The following is a 15,272-nucleotide window of genomic DNA, read 5'->3' as shown; positions in this document are numbered from 1 at the left end:
CGAGAGAAAAAAGCTACAAGTTAGCCAGAAACCCCTTGCACCAAATATTCATATTTAATCATGTTCAGGATTCACAAAGGCACAAGTATTTCATTGCAATTCAAATTGTTCTGGACTCCTAAAAAAAACAAAAAAACACTTACAGAATCCAATTGCCAAGTGTTTCCTTTTCTCACACATGGAAAGCTTAAAATAAAAGGTGTTACTTTTCCAGACCAGTCCCACAACTGTAGAAAGCACGCTACTAACCAAGAAGCTGGCTTATTAGCATATCGGCTTAAATATTCTTCACAGAATGACTCAGCCTACTATTTTCAAAGTTTTCCTCAAATATTTGCCCTACATTTTGCAATAGCACTTACCAACTACAAAAACCCCCAGCTCCCACGAAGTCTTAGCCACTTTACAATACCGAGCACAGAGATTAGCTATGCGTCCACATTTGCATCCACTAACCTAATCCCTTCTGAAAACTGAAAGCCCAAGACATTCAACACGGATCTTTCAGAGGTAAGCGAATGCTTTAGTTCGAGAGAAAAAAGAAAAGCATTCATGCTCCTCCACAGCACGGTTTAGTGCTTGCGAGACACAAAAACTTGCCAGGAGTTCCCCTACCAAGACCAGCACGCTCTGCCAGAACCACAGCTCTTCACAGGACAGCTGAGAGAGCAGCCACACGAGGAAAATTCAGTTTACAGCTGCCCGCTTTAAGCAGATGTACGCATCTCCATAAGGAGGAGAAGCTTGAGTCGAATAAAGCTTTCCATCACTGCTCGCACCTCGCTCTCAAAGTCTATATTTGGTCTCGCAGACGAGAATGAGTGTTTTAGCGGGAGGAGGAGGGATGCCATGGCGGTTTCCCCCCCCTTCCCCCCCAGTGCCCGGGACCCCGGCTGACGGAACGGCCGCCCCGAGGCGCGCACGGCCCGGGAGCCGCAGGCGGGCGCTGCCCTCGGCTCCGAGGCGGCGGGCGGACAAAGGGACCGCGGGGGGACCGGGCCGGCGGGGGGAGGCCGCGACCCGCCCCGCAAAGGCACGGCCGGGGCCGGCCCGGGCACAGCGCAACCCCCTCCCCGGGGCGGGCTTCCCGCCGGGGACACCCCGCTCCCTTCCCTCCGCCCAGACCCCGCCGGGTGTGGGGGTGCCCCCTCCTTTGAATTTTTACCTTCATCTTCGAGCTCTAGTTTCTCCAGCATCCCTTCGGAGGCGGCCGGGAGCTGAAAGGGAGCCGGAGCCGCTGCCGCCTGCGGGAGGGAAGAGAGGAGAAGGAGATGAGCATCCAGGCGCGGGCTCACCGGCCCCGCGGCGGCATCGGAGCAGCCCGGAGCGGCGGCGCTGAGAGGGCGGCTGGCGCCGTTCCCGCCGAGCGCTGAGGGGGTGGGAGCGCGGGGCGGCGCTGAGGCCGGGCGGCGGCGGCGGCTGCCCCTCGGCCTCCCGCACACACACGGGCTCGCTCCGCGCTGCCTCTCACACACACACCCCGCACACAGTCAGGGGGGAGGAACCGGGACTCGCCCTTCCTCCCTCCTTCGCGGCGGCTGCGCCCAGCCCATTAACCCTGCGGCCCCCGGGCTCCCCGCGGCCGCGGCTCCGAGAGGCGCCGCCTCTCCCCCTCACGGAGGAAGCGGCCGTAGGCGGCCGTTGGGCGCAGGGGGAGGCCGGGCGCCCTTTCGTAGGAGAGCGCTTCCCGCCACACTTCGCGGCCGCCTCTCCCCCCGCCTCCCCCTCCGGTGGGGGGGATTGGTACGTTCCATTTTGCTGCAGTCAAGCCCGTTGGTCAGCAGCGGGAGGGGAAGGTAACTACCACTTCCGCGCGCAAAAGGGAGGGGGAGGAGGGAGAGGTTGACTGCCCCGAGAGCTCTGCTAAGGCCAACAGCCTCACGCAGCCCTCTCCGTAGGCTCGGCTGTTTGTCTGGCCGCTGTGGAGTAGGGCGGTGCAAGAAGGGGCGGAGGGGAGGAAAGCCCTCCGCTCCCCCCGCGGGATGGGGTTGGTATGGTCCCGCGCGTTCACCTGCAAGGCAGCGGCGGGGAAGCCGACAGTTCCACTGCCCTCTGGGAGGGGTGGTGGGTGTTGAGGGGGTTCCCCCTGTGCGTGACGGCGAGCTCCCGCAGCGGGCCAGGCCGCCGTCTCGGGGTACCCGCTATGCGGGGGTACCAGCTCTGGGAACAGACGCGCCCGTTTCCACTTAAAATGTTCGAGAAGTTACAATTCAAGATCGTCCCGAGCGTCGGCGTCTTCCCTGTAAGCCGCGCTACGCCTGGGAGCGGCCTCCGGAGGAGGAGGAGGAGGAGGAGGGAGGCGGTTGAGCGTCTCCTCATAGCCTGCTCCCGCTCAGGCAGAAGTTAGGGGGGACTTGGCCCGGGGATTAGCGAGTGGAATTCTAGTTTACGTTGTGCAGCAGGTCAGACAAGGCGATCGTACTTTAAAAACCGCTCTTGCACGGCCAAACCAAACGTGACTGCCCCGCCATTGCTGCCGACAGGAGCGACGGTTTTGGAGCTGCTCTCAGCCGCGCTGGGTGTGAGGCGGCGGAAGGCCCCGGGCTTGCCCTCAGGACCCTGAGCACCCAGTGCTGACAGCCCAGCCCCCTTGCTGTGACAGCGGCTGAAGGATGGAGTGTGCTCCATGACAGGCTTCTGCTTCGCAAGAAGGGGACTCACCGCACCCAGCTTTACAAGTCTGCAGCTGAGCTTGCAGGCCAGGCTACAACAGAATCAATGGAAGTAAGGAAATATTTGAAATAGATTCATCATTTAGATTTATTCAGACAGTGAGATGCTGTAAGCTATAACTAGGCTTCCTTAACCATAATAAATAGGTCCTCACTGACTGTTTAGGAAGCCCAGCAGGACCAGTTCAGACATGGATGCTGTAGAGGTGGATAAACAGATTATTTCTTTGGCAATGGCAACAGATCTTGTGGGCAGACACACAGGCATGGTGCTCCAAAGGAGTCACAGGAGTCAGTAGAGAACGTTGAAAATCCATTGGTCCCAAAGGAGAGGCTCAAGCTTCAAAAGTTCAGCAAGTCGTTCAAGGAGGGAAGGTTGAATAGATCTAGGGTAGCACAGCAATGTGCATAGGATATAGGAAAGTACAAAAGATAGTTAGAATTAAAATTATGATGGGAGGAGAGAGCCAAAAATTATGGGAAAACAGAAAGCTGTCTGTTTGTCATTTCTCTGGTCCAAAGAATTTTCAAGCAAGGACGCTCACCGCTGCTGACAGCTGCTTTTTCCCAAGCTGCCTCTTTCTAGGGAGACTTCTAAGGATAGCCGAGGAAGTTAACAATATCCAGTTCCTCTTTACTGTAAAGATCCTTTGGAAAGAAAATCCTAAAATATTTAATTCCTAGCTGTATTTTTAGAAGATTTCTAGGATTTCAATAAATAACTGACCAGCCACAGCAGATACCAAAGCAGTTCATATCAATTTATATTCTTTTCAGCCTACTAATTAAAATGCTTTGGAAGCTTTTAATTATCTCTGGGAGCTATCTTTAAAAGCTCTAAATAATTTATCCTCCTTATCATGTACCTTGATAAGAGTTTTTAACCTCTTTTGCTAACCAAAAGAAGAGAATAATAAGATGACATATCTGATTGGAAATAACTGTCATGATTGTGTTTCTTTTTCTAAAAATAACAAGTATTTACTTCCCATAATTACTTAGTGAGCACCAGCCATGAGGACATACAACTCTGAGGTTGTTTGTAGCTGGAAGTGACACTGAATCTTCAAAGTTGCATTGCATTTCACTTGCTGCAAAGCACGGATGTGTTTATAAGAAGTCAGTTAAGCCTATTTCATGCAGTGAGCTACACTGCACTGTGAACCTCGGAGCTTACTGCAAGATCAGGGTTTTACAGTGACACAATCTACATCCAGACCAAGAGTACTGTGAGTAACTCAAGACAATATAAAGGCAATAATTTAATATGTAACAGAGATTTGTAATGGACACATTATAGCTATGTTGTAACATCCATACTGCTCAAAAAACCCCAAATGAAATTGAGAGGTAAAGGCTGAAACTCCATCCCTCACTCTGCCTGCAGTCTAACAATTTGTTTACACCAATTTTGGAACAAACTGCTGGTCATGGTGTTCGTTTTGCTCCTCGCTTTGCATTTTAGCGCCTTTTGGCTTGCAGGCAGCACAGTGAGTCAGAACAGGAAACTGATGCAGCTGAAAACCAAACGGACCAGAAGAGAAGACTGGGTTTTATCCAGATCAGTTCCTGATCCAACTGACTGCACAGTTGTACCAGCTAGCACTGGCACAAGGAGTGCCAAGGGCAGGAGTGACAGTAGGACCGCACCTTCTGGAAACAACCCACTCTTAAGTCTGCTTAAAGCAGTGGTGAAAGCACCTTGTTGCTCATTGTTAACTACTACAGCATTAGACAAATTAGCAGATATTTTCAGTGGTATTGCTTCTCTCTGCGAACTCTGCCTGCCATTTAACGAAAGGATTAGTGGTTAAAGATAGGGAAAAGATCTGTCTTTCAAATGACCTATAATTCCCGCCAATGTGATATTATATATCGTAACATTTCAATATCTGCTTATTGTGACTATTTGTTCTACTGCCACAGGAGGTTTCTATTCATTATAACCAAGAGATTTGTCTAGATTACGGTTTAAATGTTTGCTATCAGAGTAACCCATTTTAACTGTTTGAGATACCCAATGAGACAAGACAGTATATATTTTGTATACCGAATACTGCTAAGAGAAATAAATTTTACCTATAAAAGTTTAGATGAGAAATACGTGCAAACCCTAGAATGCCCAAATACATTTATTCTTTGCTTGGTTTCAATTTTTTTTTCACAGGGGCATTACTTACGCCAAAAAACATGGACCTATGACATAAGGCTAATGCAGAAGCTGAATACAGCAGTGCCAGCAATGTTTGTAGAGGCAAAGTAAAACAACTCAAGGTTGACACAACAGCAAAAGTCATAAAAAGGTGGATGTAAACAAAAGAGGTTTTAGGGCTTGTGGGAAGGCCAGAACATAAATTTTAACAGGTAACTGCTTATTTTGCCTCTGCCTGTTTTCTTTAGTTTTCTAGGGTAAAGGGAGTTATTAATACTCTGTAGAAGTAGAATCAGTCCTGTCAATTATATATTCGCTTTGTTAAAAAATATCTGATAATCTAGGAGTGCCTTTAGTCCTATGTGCTACTGAAGGGATCCCGTTATTTTAACAAGAACAGGCTAAGCATTTAAATTGTAGGGATGGTTCAGGGATGTGAAGAGCAATCAACGTCAGCAGAAGATTATTTTTTATGTAGTTTCCTGCCACCTTGCCTCCCTGAAATAGCAGGAATGCATCCATTGGGATAGGGATCTATTGGTGGCAGTCATCAGACCGGCTGTATCCAAATGCTTTGAATGAGAGTCATCTTACCTGAGCTTAGACACCTCCTGTGTGGCTTTTCATCTTGAATGAGTTACCCTACGCTGCTGCTTCTGCAGCCACTGGAGAAACAAACATTTCTAAGGACGTCATTCACATGGCCTGTTTTAGACAGCTCCTTGGGATAGAAGCATGCTGGGCTCCCGTCACTGTACTGACTAAATCTCCTCAGCTCCACTTGGTCAGGTTCATTCTGCTTAGCGTAGCTATCTGTAAGGGAGGGGGCGGGGAGGGAGCCAAGAACCTATAAACTGCTCAGTGTAACTTTGATTCCAAGATGGATAAGAGAACAAGTACACCCATTTTGAGTACTTACTTAGAGGAAAGAAGGATCATCAGTAACAGCCAACGTGTATAAGCAATGCCAAGCCATTCTCAGTCACCTTAATAACATGCTAGAAGTCTTGTGGTAAGCAGATGCAGCACGAGTTAACAGGACTTTTGACACTATATCTTGCATGACACTCACGTAAGTAAGCCAGATAGTCTAGACGAAATGACTGCTAAAGGTCACAACAATATTCACAAGGAAGGTAGTAAGATTTCTTTATCTAACTGGCGGGGTTTAGGAGAGGATTCCGAAGAGATCTGTGTTCTATCTAATATCATTCAGTGTTTTCACTGATAACTTAATGAAGGAATAATGAATAACCCGATCTCATTTTCAAATGATGCAATGCTAAGAGATGCTGCTCTTTTAGGGATAGCCTTAGAACTTAAAATAATCTTGAGCATTGCTGCAATGCTTTGACAAACAGGATGCACTTTGATACGGGTAAGTAGAGTGAGTTACACAATAATCAAATGCAAAAACAAAATGGGAAAAGATTGGCTTGCAGCAGTCATGAAAGGAAAAGACCTGAGAATGAAACTAAATGTCAGACAACAATGTCAGATTCTTGGGAAAAAAAAAATCACAGTATCTACAAATGTGTTACAGGTAAGACACGGACAATCTGTCCAGCACATTCCCTGGTTAAATGCCAGCTGGGATACTGCATTCAGTTTTGGGCACTGAACTTGAGAATGAACCGAGAGTCCAAAGCAAAGCAACAACAATGATCAAGGAGTTCAGGAAACAGGACCTGTAAAGAAGGACTTGAAAACCTCCTGGTTTCTTAGTCGGGTGGGGGGGGAGGGGGGAAGAGGACTGAAGGAAAATGTAATAACGGTCTCCGAAAGCAATGTGTTTTTGCAAGAAGGAAAGTGATAAACTATCTTCTGGGTCCAGTTATGGGATAAGAAGTTATCTACTTAGCCTTTAACAAGGAAGTCTTAGGTTGGACTTTGAGAGAACTTTCTGAATGTAATAACAGTGAAGAACCAGTGTGCTTTGCTGAAAAAACTGTTAAATCTCTGTCACAGGAGATTTTTAGCAACAGGTTAAAAAAAAACATTTGTTAGGAAATATTTACATATATTTGATTGTGCTGTGGGAGAAAACGAATTTTTAATGTCCTTTCTAGACTTATTTTCTTTTGTTTCTATTTTTGTCCAATCTTCATAAAAACATATTTAGTCTCAGTATGACAATTCTATGAGAAGTCTTTATGTGTATGCTTTATACAAAAGCCAGTTTACTAACAATCTAATACAAATGTAAATTTGCTTTGCCCCCACCCCCAACAAATAACCTTAATTCTAAATTAGAAAAATTCTAAAGCAAATATCATTTGAGTAATAATAACGATTACGTATTCGTCTTTGATGACTGAGTAGGAATAGAAAGAACAACCTAAAAAAAGAAATGCTGCTGCGGATCACAAGTCTGTGTGGAACAGATTTGTTCAAGCATTGCAACAAAGCCGTTACCTGTGCTAAATATAGCAATAGGCATTTCCAAGTAAATTCAGAGCTGTCTGTTTCAAAGCTTTTCCTGACTTTTCTACTCCTCCTTTCATTCTGATCAGCGACTGCAGTGACACTGAACACTGATGTGCCAGGGGTGCCACCTGCACAGCTCATAGTTCAGCAGTAAAACTGAATGCCCTTCAAAGTACTGCAGAAGAAAAAAAAAACTACTTACCTTATAAAACCTAATGGATTGAAGAGCAACAAGAAGGAATTCCCATCTAAATGCAAATCAAGGCAAACCCATTTCGAATGCAAGAGTAAACTACAAACGGTAATTTTCCCACCATTTGCTAGTGCTCCTTACTACAATTACAGTTCTATACAACTCACATAGTTAACAGCTCTTCTCCTGATGAGCTGTCAATGAACAACTTAGAATGTCTTTGAATGTGTGTCATAGATACACTTGTTCTGTTGCAATCTGTTTGTGCAAAATTAATTTAAAACACTGCCTATTTTTGTTTTAATTTAGTCTGGTTCATGAAGTGGAAAAAGACAAGTTATCAGGAAAAAGGTTTCATCTGCTGGTTAATCTGTAAATTAAATTCCTACTTGTTTTCTGCTAGAGTGTGATAACTGATACCAGCGCCTAAAGGATGGCTGAGAACACTACAATCAGTGAGGCTCAGATTAGGATCCCATCTTGGATCCCTTCTGTATTTAAAAATGCTAACTGCACAGTGTGAAAAAGCTGACTGGGATGGCAGTCCATGAGTCTGTTGGGTGGTTAGAGAACATGGGCGGTCCCAGTGAAGAGCTGCAGGTCTGGTTCTGACACAAAGTCCTCCTTACCTCAAAAAGCTCGGAGCAAACAGTGCATTTAGGCAGGAATTACAGTTTCTACCACTTATTCTAAGGAAACTCTGTTCCAGCACCAAGCAAACTAGTAAGGAAGGGGATGCCTTATATAGAATACCGGATTCAAGTTTTTTTCTTCCTGGAGAAATGAAGGAATGCAATAAAATTTGCTGTAGTCTTAAAAGGCTTTTGAAATATTAGATGCCATAATCATGTCAGTGTGTAGCATGTGTAAGTGAAGGTGGTGACAGCTCAGAGACTGCAGTTTGTTTAGAACACAGTACCCAAGTCCCATAACAAAACCTGGCATAGGAAACGCACTCTGTATCGGCATTGTCCGTTCTCCACTGGATCCTCACTGGTGTCAGTTTGCTGCTCCGTCACTAACCTGCAAGGCCCTCAAGGAATTAGAGACACAACCATCCTGCAGCAGGTATCAAAGTGATGGAGCAAGTGTATACTATATATCTTTCTAATACTCTATGGTGCAGTTAACGGTGGCTGGAATGGTGTCATTTTAAAACAGCTCAAATAGAGTTTGCCATTGGAGAAGAACTACACCCTGAAAGGATGTCTTTTTTCCTTTATCCCATTGTCATCAGAACACGAATTGCTCAGTGGTCCTAAGCAGGAGTCTTTTGACATAGAATACAGATCAACTGTATTTCACATTTTAGAACAAGTAACTAGCCTCCCACTGCAGGTACCCTCCCACATAACAGTAGCTATAATATTAATTACTTTACAGAGTTAATTATTAGTGATAAGCAGTCACAGTTGGGGATATTTAGTAGGTTAAATGGATAACATAAATGGAACAACAATCAAATTTAGCCATGTCCTAGGAAGAAAAAAGGAATATAGGAGTGCATTCAGCACTAGGAAAGATGATGAAATGGACACCTGGCATTGCTACCAAATCCTCACTGCAGTTACAGTACTGAGTGTTGAAATCCATTTACCCTGAAGACATGTGAACTGAGTGTGCAGAGTTATTTCTTCACATGTTTAGTGGAGAGCCCTTCCTAAATATTTCTGTATGGAAATGAACTTGCAGTTTAATCCCAGTGAGTTCTGTCACTGACTTAATTGAGAAACAGAACAGATTTACAAAACTTTCTTTGCTCTAACACCAGAAACAAAGAACCTATCTTGTACACAAACAGTGTCCTCCAGCACCTCACTTTGAGAAAAAAAGAATGGTACCAGTGACAGAAGAGTTAAGCACTTCTAAAAAATAAACTTCAAAGGAAATAAAAGACCAAGGAATAGTCTAGATCTCCAGCTAAATTCTTACAGAGAAGTCAAGGCAGAAGTGGAGAAGAGGTAGGATTTGTTTAAATAACCTCTAATCTCTAGCTGGGTGTCTGATCCTGTATCACTCTGCAACTCAGATAAGGCAGAGTTTTGAGTCAAGAATATCAGAAGCATTATCTACATAAGCCTTTGAGGCCAATATTCATTCCTCAGATTACAATGTAGAATATAGGAGGAGTCTGCATCAGTATTATCAGCGTGACACGTTATTAATCGAACAACTTAACAATTTAAATTCTGTCCTTTTCAACACAAAGTTCAAAGAAGTTAAGCACTGGCGAGGAACTAACCTGAGTTTGTTAAGAATACTGATGTTACCAGTGTGCTGCCTGATTCTGCAAACACAGGGATGCCATTTACCTTTTTAATCTATTCCAGAGTTTTAAAGTGTTCTTGTCTTAAATGTTTGTTATCATATATACTCGAAAAGATATACTTTAGCTGTTCTCACACATACGCTTGAGTGCTCCTTAGTGTCTTTGAAATAGGACCTACCTCTTATCACACCGAGGGGCGTGGTTGAGGGCAAGGGGAAATTACTGCTGGAGAAAGCTGCAGTAATCAGGTAATAAGCATGATTACAGTAGATATTTGGTTGTGACAAGCATACATTTAAAACAACTCCAAAGATCAGATTGAGATAATAATAATGTTAAAAAACAGGTAAGCATCCACTAATTTCAAGTGAATGGAAGAGTAAGTGTGAGCCCACATTTACGTGGATCTTCATTCACTGGCATTGAGCATGGGGTTATTTGTGTTAGTTAAAGTTAAGCACTTACTTAAGTACTTTAGCTGGATTGAGGCCAGAGTACTGATGAGTAATCTGCAGAACTGGGGCCACCGAGAAGAACAAATTTGAAAAAACCCCACTCAGAGCCAAATCTGATTTAAATAAACACATTTACTATATATCATTTCACTTTCTTCGACTCAGTGTTATATTTCAAAGCCTCAGTCATGGATAGTGACTTCACTGTGCAAACATTACACCAGCTTGCAAAGATGATATTTTTTAAACTTAAAATGAAACACCTTTTCCCTAACAAAGCCTGAAGTTAACTGATGCCACACTTCAGGGTTCAGTAAACTCCGCAAAATTCTTGTAACCTATTAGTAGCATACCGTTAAAAAGTAATTTTCATGATCATCAGCAGTGTTGAGAGGCTGGAAGCAGATCTGTCGAACCTAGATGTTAGCAGGATGATGCAGGTCAGAGTTACAAGGGAGGTTTACTGACAAACAGAGACAACCTTCAGCTCAGAGCTGAATCACCCGCAACCTCAACAAAACTTCAAGAAATGGAATGAACAAATAATTCACTCTGTGGCATGAGCGGAGTAAGATGCTAGGAAGCAGGTAACTGCAGACTAAACGTGGAGCAGATGAGCTGCACTGTAGGTGGCCACTTTCTGCAGAGCTTATAATGACTGAGGATCTCAGTACTCAATAGGACTCCAGAAGCAGTATTTGAAAGGTATCTCAAAGAGGCAGGCAAAGATAATGAAGTATTTTTCAGTGCAGTTCTAGGAGGACATTGAACACCTAAGAAGGACTTCCTCATAGCACTCAGGACCTGTGTGTTTGCATTAGTTTTCAGGCCCACCCCACAGATAACAAACTCTGGGCATAAGTGCCATCAGTGGCCCCACTAAAGCTTGTGAAGTCTGTTGTCTCAGAGTAGCTAGTAGCTACTATTATGTGTAGACAAACCAATATATTAATTCCTTCAACTTCCTTGGACACAGAGCCTGTGCTTGATCTGTAATCTCCAAATAAATAAATAAAATAAATTGGGTTTCAGATGGCACGGAATCTGCATAGCTTGAGGAACTTAGCCCTGAATTACTGCCAGGTCTACTTTTTGTGTGCTGCTTTTTTATTTTTATGCCCAAAAGAAATCTGCAATGGCAGCAACGTGGAATGGGCATCTTCCTTCTGTCATGCATGCTTTCCCTTTTGACAGCCTCTTAACTATATCCTTCCATCATTTCAGGTACAGTGCAGGTGAAACCAGATTGTCCTCTGTGCTGGTTGTGGTTTGACACCGTCTGGAAGGACTGAAGCAAGGACAGTGCTAAGCAAGAAGCATATCAAGTGTCTGAGCTAAATGTTTAATGACTACAAACAATATCATAAAAGAGACATGGAAATACTGGTAAGGCTTTTCCCTGTATTCCAGGAACCAGAATTGAAAAAAATTCAAATTACTTCCACACCAAGGACCAGGGATACACCTCCAGCAAGCCTGCCACCATGCTCGTGTTACTGCAGCACTTGTGGAGATGAGAATACAAAAATGTATTCATGGGCAGTGGATGCTTATAGTGTGGATATGGCAAACACTGGGTTCACAAGCACATAAGCACTACAGTCTGTAGTTAAATGTCTGCAAAGAGCTGAAATTATTTCTTGACATGCTTCCTTAAGGCTTTTTGTTGTAGCTTGTCACAGGCTTTCAAAATATGGAAATAAAGCATTTTATTCAATATTCAACAGCCTGTTTGAGGAGACTTCTGTATTAACAGAGTGGTACCTCCCAGTTAACGGTGGTATGAAAATGGACTGTGTAAATATTACAATGTAAGGTAACAGCTGAGTCATAAGAGAATCTAGCCTTTCTGAAGTAAATAGAAAAGTTGGCATTGATTTCAGTAGATTCAGGATTAAATTCTATTTACTGTACATTAAATTGTGTATAGATCCTATGGAGATGCCTCCTTGCTTCTGAAGCACACTTAAGTAGCAGACTGGAAATTCAGTGTCAGTTCAAATTCAATGGAAAAAAACCCAAAGTTTAATATTAAATTAAATAATGCAGTCAGTAGTTTGAGATTAAAGTGGTTGTTTCTGCCAAAATGGTCATATATCAAAGTTAATCATCTTTGGAGACAGAGTGCGTCATCTTTTGAGACGAAGAGTTCCCAGGGCTTTGGACCTTTGTATCAGGGACATCACTTGTGTGCTGTCTGCCAGAGAGGGAGCCAGTGAAAATGCTGGTGGAGGACTAATGGAAACTGCTGCTGGCCGGGTACCCCAAGAGCACTCTCCAACCTTGGCTTTTTGGGGCTAAGCACTGGAGTTTCAGCTGGGTTGTTCTCAGGAGATGCCCAAGTAAGGCCTTGTGAGGGACAGTATGGGACATTCCTGCAAGAAGGGGAGCTGATTCGGCCTTGACATTTCAGGGGTTGTTATATTCATTTTTAGATTGTTTTGATGATATTTTAAGCTCTTGGGAAAGGCACACCAAGTTCAGACTAGATGCCTGGCTATGGATCTCTAGAAAAACAGTATTTATTTAAGGTCATTAATAGGCTTAGGTAGACACTACATTGATTCATGGTTTTAAAGTAATTTCATGGCTAGTTTTGGTAAAAACAAATAAAAATGAGCAAGTCTGCATTACAGTGCACAACATCAACTTTTGGGCATGCGTGTATAAATACTAACCCTTATATAATGTACAGGAAAATGTCCTGTGATAATTACTTGAAAATTATCAGTTCTTGAGAATGCCTGAACTGTTTTAAAAGAAGCTCTAAAATAAACATAGAACTCAAGAGAGTAGCCTACTTTACAGTGATCTTTTGTGTAAATCTTGATGTGCTCTGAAAACGTGATAGTTTCCTATACACAACTACAGTCTGCAGTGTAAAAGCCTGTTGCTACAAACTTTACATGCAACACATGCTATCTATGGTTAACTTATCTTCAGCCACTTGCAGCTGCTATTCTAGAAATATCTGAGTTCTGTAGAATGTTTTTGTGTATTTATCATCATAACACCTCTTTGACTTAGAGGAAGTGTTACCCCATTTTTTTTATAAATGGGAAGCTGAGGCACTGGGAGACCAAGTGACTCAGAGTTGCACAAGTGGTCTCTGATAGGGCAGATGGTTGCAGCCATCTCTCTCTGATCTCTGAAGCATGCCCTAGCTACTGGCACTACATTTTTCTCCTTTCTAAACTCTTGTTTTTCTTAAAAACTCTGCAACTGAAATGCTCTTCCAATTCCAAGATTTCTTCTCTAAAACAGCCACAGGCCCTGAGGAAAGGAAGGAAAGTTGAGGACGGCATCCTTTTCTCCAAAATGTAACCTCTGTACCTGTAAAATACTGGATGATGAAAGAAACTACCTGGTGACCAGTTTGTATGATGTCCTTTTGTACCAAAGTGGGGCTCACTGGCATCCTGCTGTCTCTTTCTGAAGACATATTCCAGGAAAGCAAGTTGTGCACTCTCCATGGAAACTGTTCCTCACAGTGCTCCCTAAGAAGTCAGCTTTGGCAGCATCCTGTCCCTGTGAGCAACAGGTCTGTTGGGATGTTGTGTGGTCACTATCACCATTCTCAAGGGACAGGGGCTGGAGAGGAATCTGTCATCTTCTTTCGGAAGCCGTTCCTTCATCAATAGCTCTTTATGTAAGGAGCTGGATCCTGAAGTAGTACACACCAGGAGTCTTTCCAAGTAAATACTATCCCAACACCCAAAGCTTGAAAGGCCAAACCACAACAGCAGGCAGATAGCAATCTTGCAGCTGCTGCTCTCCCTGCCGCTCAGTGATCAGCTATTTTCCATTGGTGCCAGGAGATCTCTTCCGATTCCCAAGCTCATTCCCTCACTCCATCTTCTCTGAATCTTTAATGTTTTCCTCAACTCTTTTTTTGATCCTCTGTCTGTCCGTCAGCTTCCTTTCTCATCTTCAGTACTTGTACTGGTCATTTGTGTTTTAAAAGACAATAAAAATTGTACCCCGATCCAGCAAAGTGACAAGGCATGCACATGCTCTAGTACTGTCGACTCCAACAGGACTACCAACATACTTAAAATTAACCACATATTTAAGTGCTTTCCTGAATCAAGGCCATCATCACATTGACATTAACCAAAACAAAACAGCACCTGAGATTCAGCGACATAAATACATAGCAACATCAACCAAACTCAGTGCTGTAACCTTCAGGTTACCTTTCTTCAATGCCTTCTGTGTCTGCTAGCTATGTTATGGCTACACTTAGAATCTATTCTGCAAGCATACACTGGAAATAGTGCTTAGGAACGATCCTGTTGAGGCCAATGCTTTCTTGCGGTTTTAGAATTCGCCTGGCCTGTTTTGCTAGATAAGGCTCTCGGACAGTGAAGTCCTCTGGGCAAGAATCATGTTTATTTTTCTGCTTGAGTCATATGTGCTCGTGTACCACAAAATAGCAATTAGTAACTTTTTGTTCTGAGGTACAAGGAAGAAGGCTTTCTACATGCTGCAGATGCCCTGACTTGTGCAGTTCTAAGTTAAAAAGTATGATAGATAAAAATTTCAAAAGTATAAGGTATTAACCTTATCACTGGCAATTTACTGTAACTCTAACATGCAAAAAGACTAAATTAAAACCTCCCCTCTTGAATTCTGCCCCCTTCCCTTCTTTTGCTGACCTTCTGCCTCCATTGCCCGTTCTCTTATTCTCTGCTGATTGCTTCACCGGTTTACACTTCAGCTTATAAACCCCATATGGTAGGAGCCTCGTCCTTTGTTAATCATAAAATAAGATTATGAGTACCTTGGGCACTGTACGAATCATTATTTTCTTCCTACAAATGTCTTCCACGTGGCCCCACCCTCAGTTCCAGCTGAGAACGCTGTTGTGAACAAGCTCAAAGAATAAATATTTTGCATTCATTTCACCAGCACAATGGAAACATTTTTCCAAGCTGCTGCCAAGATGGTATCTAGTCCTCTTCTGAGTCAGCAGCCCATGCAGCTGACTTTCAAATGGCCGAACTTAAGCTTGATTGTAATCTTAAAAGAAAAAAACACAGACACAAGCTGTATTTTTAAAGAGCCATATTGCTCTCCTCATGCACTAGCAGATAGTGACACT

At 43.6% G+C, this 15,272-nt stretch overlaps 1 protein-coding gene and 1 long non-coding RNA gene across 10 annotated transcripts in view; one reads left to right on the top strand and one right to left on the bottom strand.

Annotated features, from left to right (window-relative positions):
* The window catches only part of PRKAG2 (protein kinase AMP-activated non-catalytic subunit gamma 2), a 246,284-nt gene that overhangs the window by 53,400 nt on the left and 177,612 nt on the right, over positions 1-15,272 (bottom strand). For 6 of the 7 annotated variants that reach the window (XM_075419811.1, XM_075419807.1, XM_075419806.1 and 3 more), the window contains one exon: positions 1,166-1,244. The exons of the other annotated variant lie outside the window; for it this stretch is intronic. In XM_075419811.1, coding sequence (XP_075275926.1) covers positions 1,166-1,244 — 79 coding nt within the window. The remainder of the gene's footprint in view (positions 1-1,165; positions 1,245-15,272) is intronic. 7 annotated transcript variants of the gene reach the window in all.
* Positions 1,384-11,892, top strand: LOC142361205 (uncharacterized). 3 transcript variants are annotated; one of them, XR_012763826.1, is made up of 5 exons: positions 1,384-1,796; positions 2,484-2,724; positions 4,840-5,036; positions 7,338-7,552; positions 11,393-11,892. It is a non-coding gene; the product is annotated as an uncharacterized LOC142361205 (long non-coding RNA). The 3 variants fall into 3 exon arrangements; XR_012763827.1 differs by lacking the exon at positions 7,338-7,552; XR_012763828.1 differs by lacking the exons at positions 4,840-5,036; positions 7,338-7,552.

This window comes from Opisthocomus hoazin, chromosome 4 (genome assembly GCF_030867145.1).
Source record: "Opisthocomus hoazin isolate bOpiHoa1 chromosome 4, bOpiHoa1.hap1, whole genome shotgun sequence".
NCBI lineage: Eukaryota > Metazoa > Chordata > Aves > Opisthocomiformes > Opisthocomidae > Opisthocomus > Opisthocomus hoazin.
The sequence above is the reverse complement of the archived record's forward strand: the minus strand, read 5'-3'. Positions and strand labels throughout refer to the sequence as shown.